The sequence below is a fragment of the Mobula hypostoma genome, chromosome 3, assembly GCF_963921235.1.
Source record: "Mobula hypostoma chromosome 3, sMobHyp1.1, whole genome shotgun sequence".
Taxonomy (NCBI): domain Eukaryota; kingdom Metazoa; phylum Chordata; class Chondrichthyes; order Myliobatiformes; family Myliobatidae; genus Mobula; species Mobula hypostoma.
The window spans coordinates 119490152-119515149 of NC_086099.1; the positions used below are offsets into that span (position 1 = coordinate 119490152).

Genomic DNA, 24998 nt, shown 5'->3' on the forward strand with positions numbered 1-24998 from the left:
TTTCCTTCATTTAAGACACTTCCAGTGGAAGCCCCAGTCATTTTACTGCGACCAAGGTATGGAAGAGAAAGAATTTTATTGAACTACTTAACTAGGAATTAACTGATATTTATTTAACATATTATTAGGTAAATGAGAGAGAGAAATAAATAGAAAGATAGAGATCTGTACACTTACTGGTGTATCTTGGGCTTTCCTTCTCCTGGTGTTTGATTAGTTTGAGCTGTAAAAGGAGACACCTTGAGAGGCAAGATTAAGAAGTTCCTTTCTGGTTACAATATGTATGAGGTGATGGGTGTGGCTAGCACTCTCGATTCATATTATCAGTGGGGAGGGATTGCGTACAATAATTCAAGCCTTATGAGAGAAAAAAACACACACAAGGGAGAATTTGGACTGTTTTGTCACTGAAGCTTTATTATATACTTCGTTGCCAAAGCTTTCTTATTTCTGCAAAACTTTTAATCTTTTGAAAATTTAATTAGGGAGCCACATTTAAAAGGGTCATTAGGGGAATCACTTTACAGACACATCCTCAAAGGGAACACTATGCAAATTATTTAATGCGTTACTTTGATGTTTGATACATACAAGTGGACTAGCTAAAATAAAGCTGAGAGACAGCATTAAGTTTTCAGAATTAACACCAACTTTCATGCTTCAAAGTGGAAACATGACTCGGCCTGAATCACGGTGAGTTGAAAGAGGACCCACTTAACTAAGCATCTTATGCCGGTCAAAGACAGTCTTTCGCTGCTCTTGCACCTGACGCTTCCATCGTTGCTGTGCTCCCTCCACCCTCTCGAGGACAGTGTTGGCGCGGGCTTGTGCCTGAGATGGAGTGAATGGGCGTGTGTCCTGGAAGAAAGACACAAATATTAAGTCAATCAACCATATCAACACTTCCATTTTCAATCTGTCCAGTATACTATGGTCAATACTCCTCTGAACTTTTCTCTTCTGTCTCAGATAAGGATGACAAACTTTTGCAGTCTTCCTGGTGAATACTAAGTTCCCTATTCTGAAGTTACACTTCCCCAACACCACAACCACGACACACCAAACCTTTCTTCATTTTTTATTCTTCTTACAATGATGAAACTTTTACATTTCCAACTTGCCCTGCACTTTTTCTGTTTTTCTCGTTTCCCTCAGCTACTTTTTTGTACTTGGATCCCTCACTTGCTTCTGCAAATTAAAGACATATTTTGAAAATGGATGATATAATTGCAACAGTTAGAACAATTTCCATTCGGCTGGTTGGTTGCTTGGCATCCGTCTGTCTTGAAGGACAATGGGTGATGATGATGATTTACCCATAGGCTATTTACCCATAGCTGGGGATCAGGTTCACGAGCACCAGGACATGTCCACACACTGGTAGGCCTGCGTGCTACGTGTGCAGGGGCCAGACCTTCTCCCTGTCCTCAATAGTTCAGCCTGAGTCCGGTTTCCATGTGTCATCAGTGAGGAGGTACTACATGAGGCTTGCTGTTGGACAGACTATGTACTGGCAGGGAGAGTCTAGCCAGTGGTAGAAGCTGAAAGTGAGAGTGACAAGCACTACCTGCTACACTACCGCACTAGATGCATCACAACAACCATTTAACATATTCCTCATACTCCCTAAGGCACTTTGCATTACAAAAACTCAGGCCACATAAGGAAATGATTTATATCAAAGCAACAGGGTTCAAGTAAATGAAAATTAAAAAATAAGTGGAGAGCTTTGAGAGGGGAAGCAGATAGGACCGTGGTGTTTAAGAGGTTTTTAGGCAGACATACAGTACTATGCAAAAGTCTTAGGTATGTATATACACTAGGGTGCCTAAGACTTTTGCACAGTACCATATTTGTAAATGTGGAGTAGGAGCCAGTTTGTAAATCTGGCAGGAGCAAAAGATGCTGGGAATGGCTAGAGGGGAGTGGGACAGGAAGCAGAGAAGCAACGCCAGGGCAGGGTGCTGCCAAACCCAGCCCTGAGACACCAGGCAGGGTGCTGCCAAACCCAGCCCTGAGACACCAGGCAGGGTGCTGCCAAACCCAGCCCTGAGACACCAGGCAGGGTGCTGCCAAACCCAGCCCTGAGACACCAGGCAAGGTGCTGCCAAACCCAGCCCTGAGACACCAGGCAAGGTGCTGCCAAACCCAGCCCTGAGACACCAGGCAAGGTGCTGCCAAACCCAGCCCTGAGACACCAGGCAAGGTGCTGCCAAACCCAGCCCTGAGACACCAGGCAGGGTGCTGCCAAACCCAGCCCTGAGACACCAGGCAGGGTGCTGCCAAACCCAGCCCTGAGACACCAGGCAGGGTGCTGCCAAACCCAGCCCTGAGACACCAGGCAGGGTGCTGCCAAACCCAGCCCTGAGACACCAGGCAGGGTGCTGCCAAACCCAGCCCTGAGACACCAGGCAAGGTGCTGCCAAACCCAGCCCTGCGACACCAGGCAGGGTGCTGCCAAACCCAGCCCTGAGACACCAGGCAAGGTGCTGCCAAACCCAGCCCTGAGACACCAGGCAAGGTGCTGCCAAACCCAGCCCTGAGACACCAGGCAGGGTGCTGCCAAACCCAGCCCTGCGACACCAGGCAGGGTGCTGCCAAACCCAGCCCTGAGACACCAGGCAGGGTGCTGCCAAACCCAGCCCTGAGACACCAGGCAGGGTGCTGCCAAACCCAGCCCTGAGACACCAGGCAGGGTGCTGCCAAACCCAGCCCTGAGACACCAGGCAAGGTGCTGCCAAACCCAGCCCTGAGACACCAGGCAGGGTGCTGCCAAACCCAGCCCTGCGACACCAGGCAGGGTGCTGCCAAACCCAGCCCTGAGACACCAGCAAGGTCATTTGATTCCAAAAAATTGTTTTATTGATCATTAGAGAATGTCTCTCTGGTGCTTCCCACTCCCTTCCCCTTTTCTCAACCATTATTCCACTCTCTCTGCCCCCTTCCCATTCTCAGCCCACATTAAAGACCCATATCAGAATAACGTTTATCATCACTCATATGTCATGAAATTTGTTTTTTTTTGCGGTAGCAGTACAGTGCAATACATAAATCACTAAAGTACTGTGCAAATGTATTAGGCTGCCCAGCTGGTCCTAAGACTTTTTGCAAAATTTGTTCATTTATTATATGCTGTGTCATTTGACGTAGGCGACCATAGTCTTCCCATGACCACAATTCTTCTTGGCTAATTTTTCTACAGAAGTGGTTTGCCATTACCTTCTTCTTGACAGTATCTTTACAAGACAGTAACCCCGGTCATTATCAATACACTTCAGAGATTGCCTGCCTGCTATCAGTGATGGCATAACCAGGACTTGTGATCTGCACCAGCTGCTCATACGACCATCCACCACCTGCTCCCAAGGCTTCACATGACCCTGATCGGCCGGGGGGGTGGGGGGTGGTGGCTAAGGAGGGTCTACCCCTTGTCCAAGGGTGACCTGCAGGCTAGCGGAGGGAAGGAGCACCTTACACCTCCTTTGGTAGAGATGTATCTCCACCCCACCACCCTTTATACACAGTGCTGTATGAAAATGCAGGCAATAGATGGATATGGATCCTGTACAGGCAGAAGAGATTAGTTCAATTTGGTGTTGGGCGGTCTAGACATGGTGGTCTGAAAGGTCGATTCCGTGCTGTACTACTGTATCTTCTACGCTCTAGTTCAAGAGTTTTAGACCTAAAGGCACAGCCACCAATAGCAGAGTGATGGGATATTGGCACATGTCGAAGACCCAAAATACAAATAATACCTAAGAAAATAAATATTTAGTTGCAAGGACAGATAAAGGTAACACCTCCCATGAAAGCTCAAAACGTCATCGGGTGCAAGCAGGGGGAGTGGGGAAAACAGGGACAGTGAAGACCCCATCCAAGTACACAAGTCACTGAACATCCTATATAGCAGGGTCCCCAACCTTTTTTGCACTGCAGACCGGTTTAATATTGACAATATTCTTGCAGACTGGCTGACGAGGGCGGGGGGAGGGGGGTGTTCAAGTTCAACAGTGCGTGACAGGGAATGAGGAAAGGTGCAGCTGACTCATATTCTTTCATATCGTTTCCTCGTGGCCTGGTAGCACATGCTTTGTGGCCCGGTGGTTGGGGACCACTGCTGCATAGTGTTCCCTGACACATGTACGTGGCTCAGTAATGCTTATGATGAGTCAGCTGTGGGAGTTTCTCCATTTTCGGATAATTTTCACTCATTTTGTTCACTGGCATTTAAGATTCTGATGAACTGCTCCAGCAATCCTTTTTTCAGTGTTGTTCCCATTCCATCGACTTGAGCCCTTGACATTATGAACTGGCTGTTATATGTCCTGTGCCTTTAAGACTATTCCATTCCCCACTCGCATTCCTGGGAGCTCCCTGCATTGCCCTGGAGTTCTTGGATAACTCATGAAAGTTACAGGAATTCTGCGAACTGAACGTGAATTGCAGATCATGTTAAAATATTCAACATTTGCTTTTGTGAAAATCAAACAATTGTAGGTGCTGGAAACCTAAATTTAAAACAAAAACGTGCTGGAGACAATCAGCATATAAGGATGCATCTGAGAAGGAGAAACAGAGATGTCTCAGGCTGAAGCCCCTTCATTAAAACCAGGAAGGGAGAATACAGATAGGTATCACACAACAGGGAAGATTTCCAACAGTTTTATTTAGGCTTCGTGAGTCAATGAATGTGTTTGTGGTAGATTTCTCTCAGTAATACCTTGAAAATAAAATACACCAAGTGGCCATTTTATTAGGTACACCCACACACCTGCTCATTATCCAATTAGCCAATCATGTGGCAGCAACTCCATGTAGAAAAGGAGAATGGCCAGACTGCTTCCAACTGACAGGAAGGTGACAGTAACTCAAATAACCACTCATTGCAACAGTGGTGTGCAGAAGAGCATTTCTGAACGCACAACACGTCAAACCTTGAAGTGGATGGGCTACAGCAGAAGACCACAATCGTACACTCACTGGCCACTTTATTAGGAACTGGAGGTACCGAATAAGGTGGCCACTGCGGGTATATTCTCAGTACCCAGAGGAATTGTTAGGGCGCAGTTTTGAAATTAAACAGATGGCCAAACCTTGGTTATCATCACCTACTTTGCCTTAAAACAATGCTCAGAATCACTCCCTATAGTGTTTACCTACATTTACTCGTGAAACTCTACCTGTCCATTGTTGAAACTGTAGCCCTCTCCTCTCCCTTTGCCACCCCTCTGGATTTGCCTGCCAATGGCTTTTTATGGCACATTTAACAGAATGCCTCTTCCCTTGACTTCATCTCATGTAGGGATCTCAGTTAACAATAGTGGCTAAATCACTGCAATAAAGCAAGTTCAAAAAAAATAATCTTAAAATATTATAGCTTTGCTTTTACTTCGAATGCTATTGTCTGTGGCTTCCTCTGAAAACAGCATCAGGCAGAGGTCGGGTCCTGCAAAAACTTGATTGACAAGGAATGGAGATGTTATAATGTCCTGGATGAACAAGCATCGCTACTTGCAATGTTACTCAGCATCAAAGACAGGCAGGAAGTCATCTCGTTCCATTTAAAAACATGACCTGAATGGCACTTTGTGGGATTGCATTGTAAGACAAAGCATGTTTACCTTACAATGCCTCAACTGAAACCACAGCCAGGCTAGTTGACACATGCCCTTAGAGATCACATTTCCCCTGTGCATGATGTCTGCAGCCACCTCCACAGCACAATAATTGCTCGTCTGTTCACTGAAGCATAATACAGAATGGCCTTTATGTTAAACATCTGAAAGAGCTTCTTCCGACCTGCACAATCATGCCTCCTCACAAAAGAGATTCAGGAGATCCTGGGATACTCTCCATACTCTGTGGAGACAAATGAAACTTGCCATGGACCCCAGCACAGTAGCAAAACCTTTGGCCATTTGAGGGTTAGGGGATTGGAATCCTTTCCATCTACTTGTGGGATAAGTGAATGAATGCCAGTGTTCTTGTGCAGCACCTAGAATACAGAGGCTCTGCATAGAATCTCCAATGGGTAGGTTATGCTATTTGGGCTCCCAACACAAGATTCCTAAGACAGGCAATCTGGTTAAAGTGATTAACAGAAGGGCAGCATCAAGAATATTCCTTGAAAAAGAATATAGCATTCTCACTGACTCTTGACAGCCTGTGGCCTGTGGCAGATCAGAAAGGAGAAAGAATATCCAGGAGACATTGACCATCTTGAATCTCTTCATCAGGACTCCAGCAAAAACAGCAGGAGAGCACCATCTTTCAAACTACCCACCGATCGGCCCCAAGCCTTTCCTGTTTCCATGCCGGCAGAACCTACAGATCTCACCGGGCCAGAGAACATCTCAGAACCCATGCAACTGGCGTGGAAGCAAATTGACCCTTAAGGGCTGTCTAACAGTGAGAAAGAAGACATGAAGTAACAGATAGAGAAACAATCATAATCCAACTTTCCACCCATACACTTGCAAAACTCTTTATACAAGTACACATTCTCTCCAGGTTACGGTACTGAGAACTGTCAGTAACTTGAACGGTCCACAGGTTGGAAGTGCAGCTACAGTCAGAGCTCCCAGACGACAGAAGAAGCCTGCAGCCGGGAACTCCATCTTGCTGATCCCCTAAACGTTCGCTTGCATGTGTTGGCTGCACTTCAGTCGGGCTGGCTGCCTGTACTTTCCCAAACAAGTGCCACAGGGAAATGGGGAAATTTTCATAACCTCAGCTTCAGATAATTCTCATTAATGTTCATATTCCCCTCCATATTTAACCATATTAGGTAAAATGCACAGTAGGAACCTGTTTTGTTGCAGTGATAGGGAAAAACTGCTGAAATCTGCATGACTTCTAGTGAACCAGATTCACTCCCAATCTTCAGCACCGTCTATGAAGTTTGCAAGTTCTTCTGTGTCTCCAGTTCCCCCCCTACTCCCCCCCCCTCCGCCACATTGCAAGGCTGAGCTGGTCAGTAGGCAGGCTAGCCGTCCACTGTAAATACTCTCGTCTTTGTAAATTTGAGGGGATTTGATGGGAATGTGGAGATAATACGATGGGTTAGAATAGGATGTTTAAAAATGATTAGCTGATAGTACCGACTCAGGGCCTGTTTCATCATTATAAGATTCTATGAACTGCCACTGGATATGCCCATTAACTGCATGATTCCAGACCGGAGCCTATAGCTCAGCCTTCCATTCAGATATCTTTGGTTGTGAGACTTCTACAGAAGTCTGCTCGACGGTTAGTAGAGTTCCCCACATCTCAGGCTGGAATACCTGGCCTGTGAATATTTTCTCCCAACTGCATTGCAGAAAACAGCCTCCAGGAAAAATATAAAGCCTTTGAATTAGTTAAATCAGGCTAACTTTTTAATAGTTTTTAAGTTAATCTTCATATATGACTTTTTGTCATTCAAATTATAAACACTTAATTTCTTCAATACTTTTCATTGTATTCTATGAAGTTTTAAATGCTTTTTGAATGTGAGGGATATTCACAAACATACTGTTTCAGATGGTGGAAATCTGAAGCAAAAACAGAAGATGCCCAAAATATGCAGCTGGTCAAGTAGTGTCCATGGAAGGAGAAAGAGCATGCACATTTCAGGTTGAAGTCTGAATGGTCTCCCTCTATGCTGAATCGTTCTATAACATATTCAGAACATGGTATAAAATGTTGCAACCACCTTGCCCTACTTACTCTGTATTGACAATAGAAATCCATATTGGATGATCAAATTTCTATATATTAGAACTATAAATGTACAAACCGATGTTTAACGTGGATTACTGGCAAATGGGTTTAGGATCTTCAAGAACAAATGTTTTTAAAAGAAATTTTTAATCTTTCAACAAAGGGTGAGGCCAGCTGGCAGTGGAGTGTTTTGATCTTTCTGTATTTTTGTTCACTCTGGTTTTGATGGCTTGATATTGCAGTTCTCAAATTTCAACACGCTTACAAAAAAGAGAAACAGTATTGTTCTTGGTCAGTTGTACTTGTGAAAACTTGCAAACTTTAGAAACAAAAATCATTGAAACAACCCAGTGTTGCCACTAATAAAAGTTTCTGACAAATGTATGAATATGTATCAGTCCGTGAATGGATATTAACAAACATAGCGGATTCAATTAGTTTGGTCATCGGGGTAGCTGATTATTTGGGACAACTCTTAAAAAACAAAAACTAATTGAGAAAATAGCAGAACTCCCTTCATTTATTTGGACACAATGCCACTTAATTGGGACAGGAGACTTTTGCCGAAGAGTTTCTAACTAGCGTCAGTCGCGTGCGCATTGTGTGACCATTAGACACTACACTGTGCTTAGAGCAATCAGCCTTTAAATAGCGACAGTTCTGTGTGTTTGTGTCCAAAATGTGGTGATTTTTTATCACTGATAGCTGGTGAGAAACAAGCAGCAAGTCAATTCAGAACTGTTTTGCTCACTGTGGTTTCAAGTGTTCAGACTTGAAAATGTCAGAAACGCTGGGAGTGAAAATAAAACAATTTCACTACTTCATCGATTTAGGCTCTATGAAGAACTTGAAGGCATCGGCAATCATCTTGAATGTTACCTTTGGTCCCCACTGGACACTCAGCTCTCACCTGTGGCTCCAAGTAGCTGTTTGCACGTGACAGCGGCCACATCCTGGTTCACCGTTTGGACAAGTGGCTAAACCAGGTGAGGTTAGCTGGTGGGGCTCTCACCCCAGTGAGATAGGGACATGCGAAGTCAGCTGCAGCAGTCTAGGCCGATGAGATCTGCAGTACGATCCAAGGCCTGGTAGGGTGTTTTGCAATGCTACGTGGAGAGCGAATGGCATGGTAGGCACAGAAGATGTCATGGTCATCCACAGTAACCAGCAAAGATCCCAGTTGTGGCATCTACTCACATCACTGGACCCAGACTTCCAAGGTCGACAGAGTGGAACTGCCCCAGTGTTTTAAAGTGCTTTTCCACTTTAAAACAATCCCACACAGGTTTCCTGTCATCATCGGATACAAGAGACAACCAGCAGTAGTATTGGTAGTGTTCCAATTTGTTCTGTATTTCATTTAAGTATATAATTTGTTCCTTGGCTAAATGGTAGATCGTCGTTTTTTTTATACCTTTTTAAACTATTTCCATGAAACTTCGGATAATTAGGGCTGCCGCTCAGTTGGGTCAAATGTACTGGTCCTGATGTAACCAGAATGCACTGTATTGACTTGTGACAATCTTGAAGATTAAGTAACACAAGGGTTCCCAACCCTTTTTATGTCATGGAGCCTTATCACTAACCGAGGCGTTAGGAACCTCCGCTGTAACAGAGTACAGATATTACACTCTAATGACAAACTGTAAGGTATTAGTCCGTGACAATTCATCAACAAATATGCTTGGACAAGTATTAGTCTCTGATGGTATTTGGTCATTACTGCAGTCAATGTTTATTCACAACACAGGATTAAAATGGACCAGCTTTTCACAAAATGTGGGTGGAAGTTAGAAACAGGAAGGGGTCAATAACTCTACTGGGTGTTTTTTTTATAGACCACCCAACAGTAACAGGGACATCGAGGAGCAGATAGGGAGACAGATTTTGGAACGGTGCAATAATAACAGGGTTGTCATGATGGGGGATTTTAATTTCCCCAATAGTAACTGGCTTCTCCCTAGAGCGAGGGTTTAGATGGGGTGGAGTTTGTTAGGTGTGTTCAGGAAGGTATCCTGACACAGTATATAGATAAGCCTATAAGAAGAGAGGCTGTACTTGATCTGGTATTCGGAAATGAACTTGGTAAGGTGTCAGGTCTCTTAGAGGGAGGGCATTTTGGAGACAGTGATCATAATTCTATCCCCTTTACCATAGCATTGGAGAGGGATAGGAACAGACAAGTTTGGAAAGCATTTAATTGGAGTAAGGGGAAATATGAGGCTATCAAGCAGGAACTTGGAAGCATAAATTGGAAACAGATGTTCTCAGGGAAATGTATGGCAGAAATGTGGCAAATGTTCAGGGGATATTTACATGGTGTTCTGCACCAGTACGTTCCAATGAGACAGGGAAAGGATGGTAGGGTACAGGAACCGCAATGTACAAAGGCTGTTGAAAATCCAGTCAAGAAGAAGAGCTTACGAAAGGTTCAAAACACTAGGCAATGATAGAGATCTAGAAAATTATAAGGCTAGCAGGAAGGAGCTTAAGAATGAAAACACAAAATAATCTGCAGATGCTGGGGTCAAAGCAACACTCACAACACGCTGGACGAACTCAGCAGGTCGGGCAGCATTCGTGGAAAAGATCGGTCGATGTTTTGGGCCAGAACCCTTCATCCTGACGTCGACCGATCTTTTCCACGAATGCTGCCCGACCTTCTGAGTTCCTCCAGCGTGTTGTTAGCTTAAGAATGAAATTAGGAGAGCTAGAAGGGGCCATGAGAAGGCCTTAGTGAGCAGGATTAAGGAAAACCCCCAGGCATTCCACAAGTATGTGAAGAGCAAGAGGATAAGATGTGAGAGAATAGGACCAATCAAGTGTGACAGTGGAAAAGTGAGTATGGAACCAGAGGAGGTAGCGGAGGTACTTAATGAATACTTTGCTTCAGTATTCACTACAGAAAAGGACCTTGGAGATTGTAGGGATGACTTACAGTGAACTAAAAAGCTTGAGCATGTAGATATTAAGGAAGAGGATGTGCTGGAGTTTTTGGAAAGCATCAAGTTGGATAAGTCACCGGGACCAGACGAGATGTACCTCAGGCTACTGTGGGAAGTGAGGGAGGAGATTGCTGAGTCTCTGGCGATGATCTTTGTATCCTCAATGGGGACGGGAGAGGTTCCGGAGGATTGGAGGGTTGCAGATGTTGTTCCCTTATTCAAGAAAGGGAGTAGAGATAGCCCAGGAAATTATAGATCAGTGAGTCTTACTTCAGTGGTTGGTAAGTTGACGGAGAAGATCCTGAGAGGCAGGATCTATGAACATTTGGAGGGGTATAATATGATTAGGAATAGTCAGCATGGCTTAGTCAAAGGCAGGTCAAGCCTTACGAGCCTGACTGAATTTTCTGAGGATGTGACTAAACGCATTGATGAAGGTAGAGCAGTAGATGTAGTGTATATGGATTTCAGCAAGGCATTTGATAATATGCAAGGCTTATTGAGAAAGTAAGGAGGCATGGGATCCAAGGGCACATTGCTTTGTGGATCCAGAACAGGCTTGCCCACAGAAGGCAAAGAGTGGTTGCAGATGGGACATATTCTGCATGGAGGTCAGTGACCAGTGGTGTGACTCAAGGATCTGTTCTGGGAGCCTTACTCCGTGATTTTTATAAATAACCTGGATGAGGAAGTGGAGGGATGGGTTAGTAAAATTGCTGATGACACAAAGGTTAGGGGTGTTGTGGATAGTGTGGAGGGTTGTCAGAGGTTACAGCGGAACATTGTTAGGATGCAAAACTGGGCTGAGAAGTAGCAGATGGAGTTCAACCCAGATAAGTGTGAGGTGGTTCATTTTGGTAGGTCAAATATGATGGCAGAATATAGCATTAATGGTAAGACTCTTGGCAGTGTGGAGGATCAGAGGGATCTTGCGGTCCGAGTCCATAGGACACTCAAAGCTGCTATGCAGGTCGACTCTGTGGTTAAGAAGGCATATGATGCATTGGCTTTCATCAACCGTGGGATTGAGTTTAAGAGCCAAGAGGTAATGTTGCTGCTATATAGGACCCTGGTCAGACTCCACTTGGAGTACTGTGCTCAATTCTGGTTGCCTCACTACAGGAAGGAAGTGGAAAAAATAGAAAGGATGCAGAGGATGTTGCCTGGATTGGGGAGCATGCCTTATGAGAATAGGTTGAGTGAGCTCAGCTACAGGTTTTCTATATTCTATGTTTCTGTATTGCTGTTTGTATGCACAGATTTACTATTGGAAAATTACTATTTATATTTGTCGCGATGAAGAGTCTCGGCCCAAAATGTTGATTGTTTACTCTTTTCTATAGATGCTGCCTGGTCTGCTGAGTCCCTCCAGCAGTCTGTGTGGGTTGCTTTGCTATTTGCTTCCCACATTACAGGAGCTCTTGGACTTTGAGTGTACTTAAATAGCAATGGGACATTCGTTGTGGAAGGCATTAATAGTAACAGACATGCACTTATGTTAGTTGTATGTGAATAATTTGGAAAAGTTACTCGTATATACATATTTCAGTGCTTGTGAATCCATCCTGCAGTATACAGGAACTAAAACGTATAATAAGGGATTGGCAAAACCATTCAATGTTCTAACAGGGCCTCCTGTTGGAATAGCCATTCTTCTACTGACAACACTGTGCTTGTCCTTTCAGGTTCTGTTAGCCAAGCACATTACAACCACTGAATGGCTGGAAGTATTTGATCTAAAGCACCAAAGTGAACATGTCATTCAGCTCAGTAGCATTTCCTCTGGCGTGGGTGTATGAAAAAAAATAATGTATTGCATTAGCTTTCCGTACTAATATCTTATTATCCATGGGCACTCTACACAAGTTGTCTGGTTCTCTTAGCCTCACTATCTTATTATATGGACATAACACAAACATTTAACACTCTGCAATTAATCAATTTTTTTTAGAGCGATGCAACTCTTAAGATCTTGAGGGTATTGGACTGGCTGACAATGAAAAAGATACACAAATTGTATAACATATCTCTCAGGAAGGGCTGTTAAATGCTTGCATAATAATTAATGAATACCCCAGACTTGCATTCCTGATGGTAAAAACATCTTACATGGGAAATTCCCGTTTGAATTTTTCCTTTCAGTTGCACTTGAAGATAAAAAAGCAAGATGGTAGCATAAAATATGTTTGCGCAGTTAAACTATAAAAACTTTTCAAATGCAGAATGTGTCCACCCAAAACTATACAACCACACAATGAAATACTGGTTACCAAGAGGAACTTAAGATAATATTATAACAACAACACTTTTAAGCATTTTGACTGAAATATACACTGTAGGCACTTTATAAGGATACCTGTTCATTAATGTAAATATCTAATTAGCCAATTATGTATCAGCAACTCAATGCACAAAAGGCATACAACGATGCCCATGAGGTTCAGTTGTTGTTTTGACCAAACATTGGAATGGGGAAGAAATGTAATCTAAGTGACTTTGTCAATGAAATGATTGTTGGTGAAATGGGGTATTCTGAGTATCTTAGAAACTGCTGATCTCCTGGGATTGGCACGCACAGTAGTCTCCAGAGTTTACAGAGAATGGAGCGAAAAGCAAAAAAAAAATCCATTGAACGCCTTGTTAATGAGAGAGGTTAGATCCCCTTGAACACCTCGCTTTTCCCAGGTGCAGATGATGAGATTATAGATCTGTGACAGAAGCTGTTCACCACTTATTTCTAGAATTTCGGTTATTTGGTTTGAATTTGGCTTTCTGGTCAGGAATGGAGGCAAGGCCATTATCATTGGGATCTGGGTTGCTGGCAAGGCAACACTTGAGGAGGTAGTGGTGAGCTGTCTTCTTGATTCTTGCAGTTTTTCTGATAGGAGAACTGGTCTTCTCCAGTTTATAAACACCTGATTTATGTATAATCTGTAGGTGTGAAGAAATGTTTGGGAAACTAGCAGTATGCATTATTTGCCAGCCACTGTGGTGCTGAGGGCATCTTCTGCCATGTGGGAGCTCAGTTCGTGGCCACAGTTTTGATTTGTGAGCTGTCCAGGCTCTGAACAGCTCTTGGGAATGGAACCGTCTTAATCTGGGGAGGATCTGGATGTGACGTGAGCCAATGTGGAGAACTATTGGAAATAGTCCACAAGGAGTTGAGCCCTCTCTCTTCTCCACCCACACAGGGAGAAACCAAACATCTTATTGTATCCAGTTTGTTTGATGACTCAAAAAGGAGAAAAGATTTTTTTAACGAGGCCATCATTCTTTTACAGCACTTTTTGCTTTACTTCATCTAAATGATCCCCTGTTCTGCCCCAAATCTGTCCTAACAAAGGTCAGTGATAGTTACCCGTCATCAGACCTGTGAAAGGGAGCATTACAATTACAACAGTTGCATTCTGCACTGCTCTGTGTCTCCAAAAGTCACAAGACAGATATGAGATTCATTAGAGCAAATGTTGCTGATGGACGGGCATTTTCACACCTGGGCAGTCTGTTCTACTCAACACAGGGTATATAGTATTTAATTTTTACAGTTTTAAGCCAACGTTTTTCATGCAGCTAACATGCAAGATTAATGCAGCAAAACAACTTGTTTGTGTCTGATCTGATCCTGAAGCTCCTTCCCCAGCCTTTGGTCGCAGATCATAAAGGCAGATCAACAGCAACTTCCTGAGGCTGTTAGGGAATGGGCAAAAACTGTTGGCCTTCCCAGTGCAACACACACAAAACTCTGGAGAAACTCAGCAATTCAGGCAGCATCTATGGGAAAGAGTAAACAGTCAATGTTTCAAGCTGAGACCCTTCTTCAGGACTGAGTCCTTCGATTTCCCCTATTGTCTACTCTCCTTTCCTATCAGTTTCTTTCTTCTCCAGCCCTTGACCTTTCCCACCCACCTGGCTTCACCTACCACCTTCCAGCTAGCCTCTTTCCCCACTCCGCCACCTTTTTATTCTGGCATTTCCCCCTTCACTCTCAGTTCTGAAGAAGCAGTGGATTTCCAGCATCTGCAGACTATCTCATGTTGAACTTGCCAGTGATGCCCGGATCCTAAGAATTAACAAAAAATTAACTGTATGTCCAAATTATCCAGTTCCAGCTACCCAAATTCCCAAGCATGCTCACTTCCCTTCTGGCTTTGGCCTGTTCTTCTTTTCATAGATACTGTATATTTCATCATTAATCGTGCAGTTCACATTCATATTAGCCTCAATACGATGAATCCTTCTCATTAACAAGTAGCAATGTTCCTTCATCTTATCTAGAGTCATCTCTTGCATTGCTTCTGCTCGGCATCTCTTGTACTCCTCCGAAACACCTTGAGACAATTTCTACATTAATGCTGTTATAACACTGCAAACAGTTCCAAATTTAATAAGACAATTTAACTAGGAGATTTTCTTCTGTATTCCCTTCTTAAATTAATTATTGGGTGGTAAAGAAACTTTGCAGTATGCTTGTCTTTATTAGTAGAGGCAGAGCTCAAGAGTTGGGAAGTTACGTTGTAGCTTTATAAAACTAGTTAGGCCACATCTGAAGTATTGCATTCAATTCTGGTGGCCCCGTTATAGGAAGGAAGTGGAGGCATTGGAAAGGGTAACGGAGAGGTTTACTAGCATGCTGCTTGGACTGGAGGAGGCTGTGGGCAGGCGTCATAGATGTTTATAAGATTATGAGAAGCATAGACAGGGTAGATAGCCGGTATCATTTTCCAGGGGATGGAATGTCTAAATCTAGAAGACACGCATTTAAGGTGAGAGTGGGTTAAGTTCAAAGGAGGTGTGTGGCCCTGCCAGGGATGGTAGTGGAGGCAAATACAATAAAAACAGTTAAGAGGCTCTCAGATGGGCACATGAATGTGTAGAGAAGAGGGATACGGACATTCTGTAGGCAGAGTGATTAGTTTAGCTACTAGGCTGGTGCAACACCGAAGGCTGGAAGTCTTGCTCCTGTGCTGTATTGTTCTACGTAAGATGACAGGATCAGATATTGAGTGCTACAGGGAACCAGTTCAGAAGGGGAGATGAAACTTGGAGCAAATCAGACATGAATGTATTGAATGGTGGCAACACACATCAAAATTGCTGGTGAATGCAGCAGGCCAAGCAGCATCTCTAGGAAGAGGTACAGTCGACGTTTCAGGCCGAGACCCTTCGTCAGGTCTCGGCCTGAAACGTCGACTGTACCTCTTCCTAGAGATGCTGCCTGGCCTGCTGTGTTCACCAGCAACTTTGATGTGTGTTGCTTGAATTTCCAGCATCTGCAGAACTCCTGTTGTTTGTTGTTTGTATTGAATGGTGGGATAGGTTTATGGGCTGAGTGGCCTACTGCTGCTTCTACCTTCTTATTTTTTTTAAATGATATGAACACTCACCAAGCAAACACTATCAAAAGGCTCCTTCTCTCTTGGCTTATAAAGTCACCTAATCCTCACACAGAGACAGAAAAAATATAATTACAAAATTAAGGTAGACGTCAAGGAGGTGATCAAGACAACTATGCAATAAAGAAAAATATCAATGCCTCATTTAGCTTTGTCTCTGCATTGTTCTTCCTGTATGATAGTGACTAATGCAAAACAGTGATTTGTGAGTAGCAGGGTCAAAGATTTGTGGAGCAGCAAAGTCGCCAGGAATTCAGAGATCTCAACACTCGCAAAGATCAGAGGCATGTCCATCATTGGGATGTATTGCATGCCAAAAGTGTATGAGGTACAATTGAGAAAAATATCTGTCAAAAGTACCAGGAAACACGAAGCAGAGAGTGCTCGCCTCTGTCAACAGAAACATTTGATGGGAAGTGACGGGGCTTCACTGAGCAACAAATATCAAAGGCTAGATTTGAACAGAGCTTTCAACAATGATCTTCATACATGTTTTGCACCAATCAATCCAGAGTACAGCAGCTTGAAGCTTAAGAAAATAGACATTAAGTCTGAGCCCTGTCATCCAATTTCACAGACAGACAAACAGAATTCATGAGTCAACATCATTTCTGAATGGGAATATTAATGGTACTTTTCCTTCCTTTTCCTAGATGAGTTCACAGAGAATGATTCCTTATGTTCCTTCCCAAAACACTTTCTGTTACTTGACATCTTGGGAAGTTAAAACGATTGTACTAACTCATCTGTTAGTTCAGTGGACTCAAGGATTATCCAGTGAGTAGTTAACGTCCTACAAGATCAATCATATCCAGGTTCAAGATATTTCTATCAATTAACTCCACTTGCTGTGTAGGAATGTGTCTATTGGCTTCAAAAACCTGACTCATGGAATAGTCAGAATTTTTATTCCTGGCAGCTTTTTAGTCTTTCACACTGGACCATCCACTTGACCAGACTTAACTGCATTATTAAATAGTCAGCTTCCCATGCTAAGAATGACCACTGAGTAAAAAAGTCGAAAATGCAATCACCACTGACAAAAGGTGAGAGAGAGCATCGGCTAGAGGAAGCCAGTGAAATATGGAAATAGTATTTTTGAGTTTGTAGAGGTGTGTTTTTTTTAAATACAGTCAAAAGAGTGATTAGAACTGGAGGCACGCAATCAGAAGTGGAGCTGTAGATCTGAAGGGTATTAAAGGTTAGTGAAGCCTTGATGAAAATTTATATACACCATTCTTTCTCTCTCTCTCTCCTTTTTCTCCCTCTGTCCCTCTGACTATACCCCTTGCCCATCCTCTGGGTTCCCCCCCCCTCTCTTTTCCTTCTCCCTGGGCCTCCTGTCCCACGATCCTCTCATATCCCCTTTGCCAATCACCTGTCCAGCTCTTGGCTCCATCCCTCCCCCTCCTGTCTTCTCCTATCATTTTGGATCTCCCCCTCCCCCTCCCACTTTCAAATCTCTTACTAGCTCTTCTTTCAGTTAGTCCTGACGAAGGGTCTCGGCCTGAAACGTCGACTCTACCTCTTCCTAGAGATGCTGCCTGGCCTGCTGCGTTCACCAGCATCTTTGATGTGTGTTGCTTATAATTTAAGATTGGCTTGCTCAAACAGGTGCCAAAAGAATCCTGACACATAACATGTAGCTGCTACCCCTGCACCAGCGACATAGCATCAGCCTTGACCTCTGGCCTGGTCACTGTGGAAGCTGCACGCAGCCCCTGTGAGCAGATGGATTCCCTCAGGTTTCCTCCTGCTACATCCGACAGGGGGCTGGTAAATCATATTCCCACCGTGAATTTCTGCAAGTGTAATGGTAGAATCCCTGGGAAGTTAAAGGGAATGTTGGGAGAATAGATTACAAAATGGGTTGGGCTGAAATGGAATTGCTCCAAGAAATGGTGTAGATCCAATGGGCCAAATGGCCACCATCTATGTTGCAATGGAACAATAGTAATATAAATGTTCTTCTTATATTCTGATACTGAATATTACAAAGAAGGAAGCAGTCTGATAATTCTCTGGGAAATAAATTTAAGGAGCAGCAAAGTAAAAGGTCAGCAACATCAGGCACCGGTGCATTAGAGAGGATATCCCAGCTCTTTACTCAAGGAGAGAGGGCCTCCTGGCAAAAAAACATGCATCCTTTGAACACTTCTTCATCCGCCTCTCCAGATCTCACTCATCCACTTGGGACAGGGGTTCCTAATCTTAATTATTGGTGTTTCCATGGCACGTGGATATGGCCCAGTACATCATTAGTAAAACCCTCCTCACCACTGAGCACATCTACATGAAAGCAGCATTCAACACCAGAAACCCTCACTACCCAGGTCATGCTCCTTTCTCACTGTTGCCATCAGGTAGAAGGTTCAAGAGCCTCAGGACTCACATCACCAGGTTCAAGAACAGTTACTACCCCACAATCATCAGGTTCCTAAACAAAAGAGGATAACTACACTCACTTGCCGTTCACTGAGATGCTCCAACACTCAACGATCTCACTTTAAAGGCTATTTATCTTGTCATTTCAAGTTCTCATTATCCACTGCTATTTATTTATATCTGTACTGCACAGCTTGCTGTCTTCTGCACTCTGGTTGCTCTTTCATTGAACTTGTTAGAGTTACTATTCTATTGACTTGCTGAGTATGTCTGCAGGAAAATTAATCTCAGGGCTGTGTATGGTGATATACATGTACTCTAATCATAAAATTTACCTTGAACGTTGAACTTTATGTCATGTTGCCTTACCAATAACTGAGGGGTCTGTGGCTCCCAGACTGGGAACCCCTGCATTGGGGTCTCTTCAACCCATGCCATCATGCTCCTTCACTCTTTAAGCATGGTCAGCACTGCTTGTCTAGTTGTATGTTTCTCTAAGGACTACAGCTACAAGATACTGCAACGGGTCAACAGAATTTACATGATGATACGCCACAAAACCTGACAATACTATTCCAGGAGCTTTGCAAAGGAATACTGTGATGCTTATGAGATCCATCAGAAGCTCATTTGGACACATATCCTTTCTTAACAGCATTAAAACATGATCAAGCTAATGTGCTTCTAACATGCAGACCTGACGTATGGAAATACTTCCCTCTCACACAAAACTCCTTTATGACCTCTCTACATTGGCAGAGTATTTCTTACTGAATCACCTATTGGAAAGATTAAGGATAAGAAATGGTGCACAGGTGGGCTGGCATGATGGTTGGATTACTGGATAGATATTACAGAGGCCCGGCTTAACAATCTGCTGCTGCAAGTTCAAGTTCATCTATGGCAATTTGGAAACCAAATTCAGTCAAATCAAGTAAATCTGGAAAAAGATGTATATACAAAAACAATCTTAGAAATGATTTCTATGAAATAACTGGATTGCTGATAAAGCCCCATCTGGCCACTGCTATCCATTCTGGTACAGGCAGTCCTATTGGAATGTGGCTGGTTCTTCATTGTCCTCTATAGCTTACCAAGCCACTCAGCTGCAAAGAAAACTGATGCCAATAAAAAGGAATAAAAATAAAGCCAGAAGATCCATTGTGATTTAAACACATTAAAGCTCTTTAGCCTGGCCAACCTGCACAGCGCAGTGGCATAGCTAACTGAGCAGATGTCTGACAGCTGCAGAGACCTGCATTCAGTCTAGAACCCTGGTGCTACCTATGATTGCACAAGTTTCCCCCGGGTCCTCTAGTTTCCTCCCATGTGTTAAGGTCATGCTGGTTGGTAAGTTGTCGCTGTAAATTGCCCCTGAAGGACACAACTGCTGGCTAATCCAATGGAAGGCAGTGGCAGTGATAACTTGACCCTGTGCTCAGTAACCTAACTGTTGCTGAAGCCTCTCTCATTGGTACGAGCAACCAGCACACATCCTAGTAGGTTCTCTACAGTGATACACCCTAGTTCAGGAGTCTTAAGCTCACAATGTGAACACCTTTCAACATACACTGCTGCACTATCATTGTTCCAAATAAGTTAAGATTCCAAAAATTCCAGTAGCTGGGCATTAATACACTGCAGAGGGCACCGGTAGCAGCAGAATAATATTCTACAAAGTCAATACTTTGTAGCCTGGCATTTCTCTCACTCCAGCTTTGCCATCAAGAGAGTGGACTAACGCAGGTTCAGTAAGGGTGTGCTGGGAGCAACATCACACTTCTCAGAAAGTGATATGCCAACTGATTTAGCTGCAACATAGGACCTCATGAATGCCAATGAGGAAAAAAAAATCAATAATCAGAGTTAAGCAATTCTGCAATCAAGTCTACCAGCTAGGGATGGGTGCAGATAATGAAATAGTTAACAGCTGGTTGCAAGAACAAGGTTGACTATGGTGGACCCCGACATTAAATGTTATAGACATCTTCAGCATGAACTGCTGAGTGGATTATGCACCTCAGCTTCATTATGAGGTTCCCATCATTGTAAAAGTTTTTAAACAGAAGGAGGTGAGAAAACTGAGGCAATGGGAGCAGAAAACACCCTGGGGGTTATGCTGAAGGCTACAGATTCTAGTTGTGAGTCCAGCAAAATTTTTCCAGTGTAGTTATAACACTGGCATCTACACAGTAATATGGAAAATTGTCCTGGTCTGTCCTGACCACAGAAAGTTACAATATAGTTAAAATACTTGTCCCATCAGGCCATTCATGATCATGTCCAGTTCTGTAGGGCATCAATGGCAGTTCTACCAAGTAGCACCTATCAAAAATCGGATTAGTTTGGGTTTTTGCCTGGATCACTCAGCTTTGGCTTTGGTGCAAACATAAAGACAGAGCTAAATTCCAGATAGATTATGAGAATGACAGTCATGACGTCAAGGCAGCACTTGACCCAGTGTGGCATTTCTTATCAAAGTATGTATGCAACATACAGCCCTGAGATTTGTCCTTCCATAGACAGCCACAAAACAGAACCATGGAATCTGTTCAAAGAAAAACGTCAAACCCCAACATGCGAAACAAAGAACAAATCACACAAATAGCAAAAAAAAAACAAGCGAAGAACACAGAATATAAAACACCAAACCACAAAGTCATTGAAAGAGTCCAGGCATATCCAGTCCAGCTCAGTTCTGGCCAACTCAGCACAGTCGAGTCTGCCTGATCAAAATCACCCAAAATAGCAGCAAAAAAAAAAGGAGTGACCAGAAACCAGAAGCACATCATAACGTGAATTACAGTCCAATAATGTGAATTACGTGAATCATAATGTGAATGTGGACTGACCGAGTCACCAACAATGAGGTCCTGGCCCGCACCCAGATACCCAGCCTCTTCACCCTGCTCCAACAACGCCGTCTCTACTGGCTGGGCCACGTACACCGCATGTCAGACGGGAGGATCATGAAAGACCTGTTGTACGGGGAACTGGCCTCCGGCAAGAGAACACAAGGGCGGCTCCATCTTCGTTTCAAAGATGTTTGCAAGAGAGACATTAAGTCACTGAAAATGAACGTCGAGAGCTGGGAAGACATCGCAAGCGATTGCTCTCACTGGAGGCTGGAACTACGCAGAGGTCTAAAAAGAGGAGAAGAGAAGCTGAGGCTTGCTGCTGAAGAAAAGCTCACTCGTCGGAAAAACAGCACCAAGACAACACTGGAGGACAGCGCCTTCAAGTGCAGTTGATGCAGCCGAGACTGTCACTCCCGTGTGGGCCTCTACAGCCACAGCAGACGCTGCTCTAACACAGACTGAAGCAAGGCTTTCCAGGCACAGCTCCATGGTCTCGCGAGACTAACGGATGCCACCACCAATGTGAAATACAGTCCAATAATGTGAATTATGTGAATCATAACGTGAATTACAGTCCAATAACGTGAATTACGTGAATCATAACGTGAATTACAGTCCAATAACGTGAATCATAATGTGAAATACAGTCCAATAACGTGAATTACGTGAATCATAACGTGAATTACAGTCCAATAACATGAATTACGTGAATCATAACGTGAATTACAGTCCAATAACGTGAATTACGTGAATCATAACGTGAATTACAGTCCAATAACATGAATTACGTGAAGTCCTCCAAGACTTGTCATTGAAAATGGAGAAATAATTAGAAAAAAAACAGAACTAGAATCCAATCTTTAAGGAGACGGTTACAGCTGGGAAATCAAAACATGATTAGATAGAATAAGTGCATCTTTATGAAAGAGAGTGATGTTTGACAAATGTAGTTTTCATGTGAATGTAAACCAGCAGGCTAGATAAAGGGGAAATATTGAGGGCAGTTTATTTGAATTTTCAAAAAACTTTTAAGAAAATACCACATAATAGACTGCTACATGAAATAAAGACCCAAGGGGTTCAGGTTTACGTAACATAACCGATAGAGGATTGATTAAAGAGTAGAACACAAAATGATTTTTTTTTTGTGGCAGACTATTCTTGAGATGCCAAAGAAATCAATGTTGGCCTCTCTGTTATTAACAATTTATATGTAATGTGCATGAAAGCTGAGAGACTGAGTTGTGAGATGGACACAGAGTCTGCAATAGGTAATGAATGGGTTAAGCATGTGGGCCAGATGAACACTATGTGCAAAAATGTGGGGCTGTGCTCTGTGAAGAGTACAAAAGCATTTTTTCCCCCAAAAAAAGGTATGCGAGACTGAGAAGCATTAAGAGGGAATAAAATAAAAATACTCAACAGGTCAGTTGGTGTTGTGGAGAGATGAAACAGTTAACGAAATTTAATCAGGATTAGAACAATTTTGATGTCCTTTCATCAGAATTATTCTGATTAAATTCTGACAAAAGATCATAGAGCTGGAATATTAACTCTGATTCTTTCTTAAAAGACACTGTCTGACTGGCTGAGTACTCCCAGCATTTTCTACTTTTGTTTCATCGCAAAGGGATTTGGATGTGTTGTTTCAGGAAATGAACAATGTAAACGTGCAGGCACAGAAAGAAACTAAAAAGGCCAAATGGTTCATTGGGATTTGTGCATGGAGAGGGTAGCACAAAGGGGGATGACACAGTGACACATTGCTGAGATCTCATTTGAGTACTGTGCGCAGTCTAGTCTATATATATATACGGTAAATCATGAACTGGCTTTGGAGTCAGTGCAGCTTAAATTTGAAAGGCTCAACCCCGAGGAGGGTAAAAGATGGAGAAGACCGTGCTCACTGCAGTTTGGAAGAATTACAGATGATCACATTCACACAGGGACCACCAAAGCAGACGCTGGAAGAGGCTGTTGTCATTGGTGTGGTCACTAAAACTAGGGGCAAAACTCAGGATAAGAAGTTGTCCTCACAAGACTGACAAGATGAAAACTTTTGATGTATGCAGTTGAAGATTTTCAGAATTCTCTACCTTGGCAGTCAGCAGAAGTTGAGTATATCCAAGACAGAGATGAACAGATTTATGAGTACTGAAGAATATGGGGAATGGCTGAGGACCTGGCTCCATGATCGTACTGATCAGCAGAATAGGTTTGATCTACGTTCTGATTCTAGTTCTTCTGTATTTACCAAGGTGTGGATGACCATCATTCCAAGAAGTACAAAAACATACCTATAAAATTAATCTAAAAGAGTTAGGGAAGTTTGGAATTTATAGTTAGGAGCACATATTATAGATGTACGAAAGTAATGATGGCTTCATTACTGTCCAGCAATTTATGGGTTTTAAACAGTTTAAGGCATCCACCACCAGGGAAGGAAGTTACAACAAAAGAGACTGCACTATCGGCATGATTTCAAATTCCCATCAGAGAGAAGGTATCTAAGAGGTGATTTATGAGGTTCTAAAAATTATGACTTTTTATTTGGAGAGTGTCTTTTCATCTGGGAGGGCGTAACCACCAAGCCATCTGTTAACAATTACTTCCATACAAGTTTAGTTAAATATATGTTTTTATCAGCTTCAAGCATAATTTGCCAAATTCATTTTAGACATATAAAAGGGGATAACAAAGGAGGAATAAATAAAAAAGTTAAGTTTATTTCTCAAGTTCTTTTGAATACTGCTTGGATTAAAACAAAAGCACCGATGTGAGGCTTGGGTAGTACTAAGCTTTAAGTCCAACACTAAACTAATAAAGGCAAGCAAGCCACATGCCTTCTTTACCACGAGGGTATTATAAAACTCCAATTAGACTGCATCTGGAGTATTACATCCAGTTCTGGTTGCCCCATTATAGGAAGAATGCTGAGGTTTTGAAGAGGTTTACCAGGATGCTACCTAGATTAGAGGGTGTGTGCTATAAGGAGAGGGTAGATAACTAGGGTTGTTTGCTCTGGAACAGCAGAGGCAGAGAGACCTGATAGAGATTTATATGAATTACCAGAGGCACAGATAGACAGCCAGTATCTTTTTCCCAGGTTTGATATGTCTAATATCAGAGGGCATGCATTTAAGGTGAGAGCTGTGTGGGACAGGTTTTTCTTTACATAGGGAGTGGTGGGTGCCTGAAATCTGCTGCCTGGAGTGATCGTGGCAGTAAATACAATAGAAATCTTCAAAAGGATCTTAGGAAGCACATCAATGTGCAGGAAGTGGAGGGATATGGATATTGTGTTGGCTGAAGGGGTCAGTTTAGTTGGGCATTTAATTAGTTTGGTACAGCATTGTGGGCCGAAGGGCATGTTTCTGTGCTGTACTGTTCTATGTAAACTCTTGAATATGAATAAATCTTGAATATGAATAAATGAATAAAATCTTAGTTATAGACAAATAAAATAAAATAAATAGATAATCAAATAGATATTTGGAAGTTTGGTTGATCGCCAAGCTTGGCAAAATGTTTGCAGACCTTTTGGCTCCAATTGAGAAGCCATCATCAGTGCATATTTGAGCGTGTCATCTTCTCAGAATGCCAGCTTATATTCTGCAATACTTTAATCAGATAATTTAAAGATATAAGATATTGCTAATTGCAAATAATGAAATAAATAAATAACACAATAATAAATCAAAATCAGAATGAGAATT

General features: G+C 42.8%; 1 protein-coding gene across 1 annotated transcript in view; it reads right to left on the reverse strand.

The window, feature by feature from the left end:
• Positions 1 to 382: 382 nt before the first annotated feature.
• Positions 383 to 24998, reverse strand: part of tmem9 (transmembrane protein 9) — a 136681-nt gene continuing 112065 nt past the window's right edge. The window contains exon 5 of the mRNA XM_063042261.1: positions 383 to 858. Coding sequence (XP_062898331.1) covers positions 715 to 858 — 144 coding nt within the window. The 3' untranslated portion in view covers positions 383 to 714. The remainder of the gene's footprint in view (positions 859 to 24998) is intronic.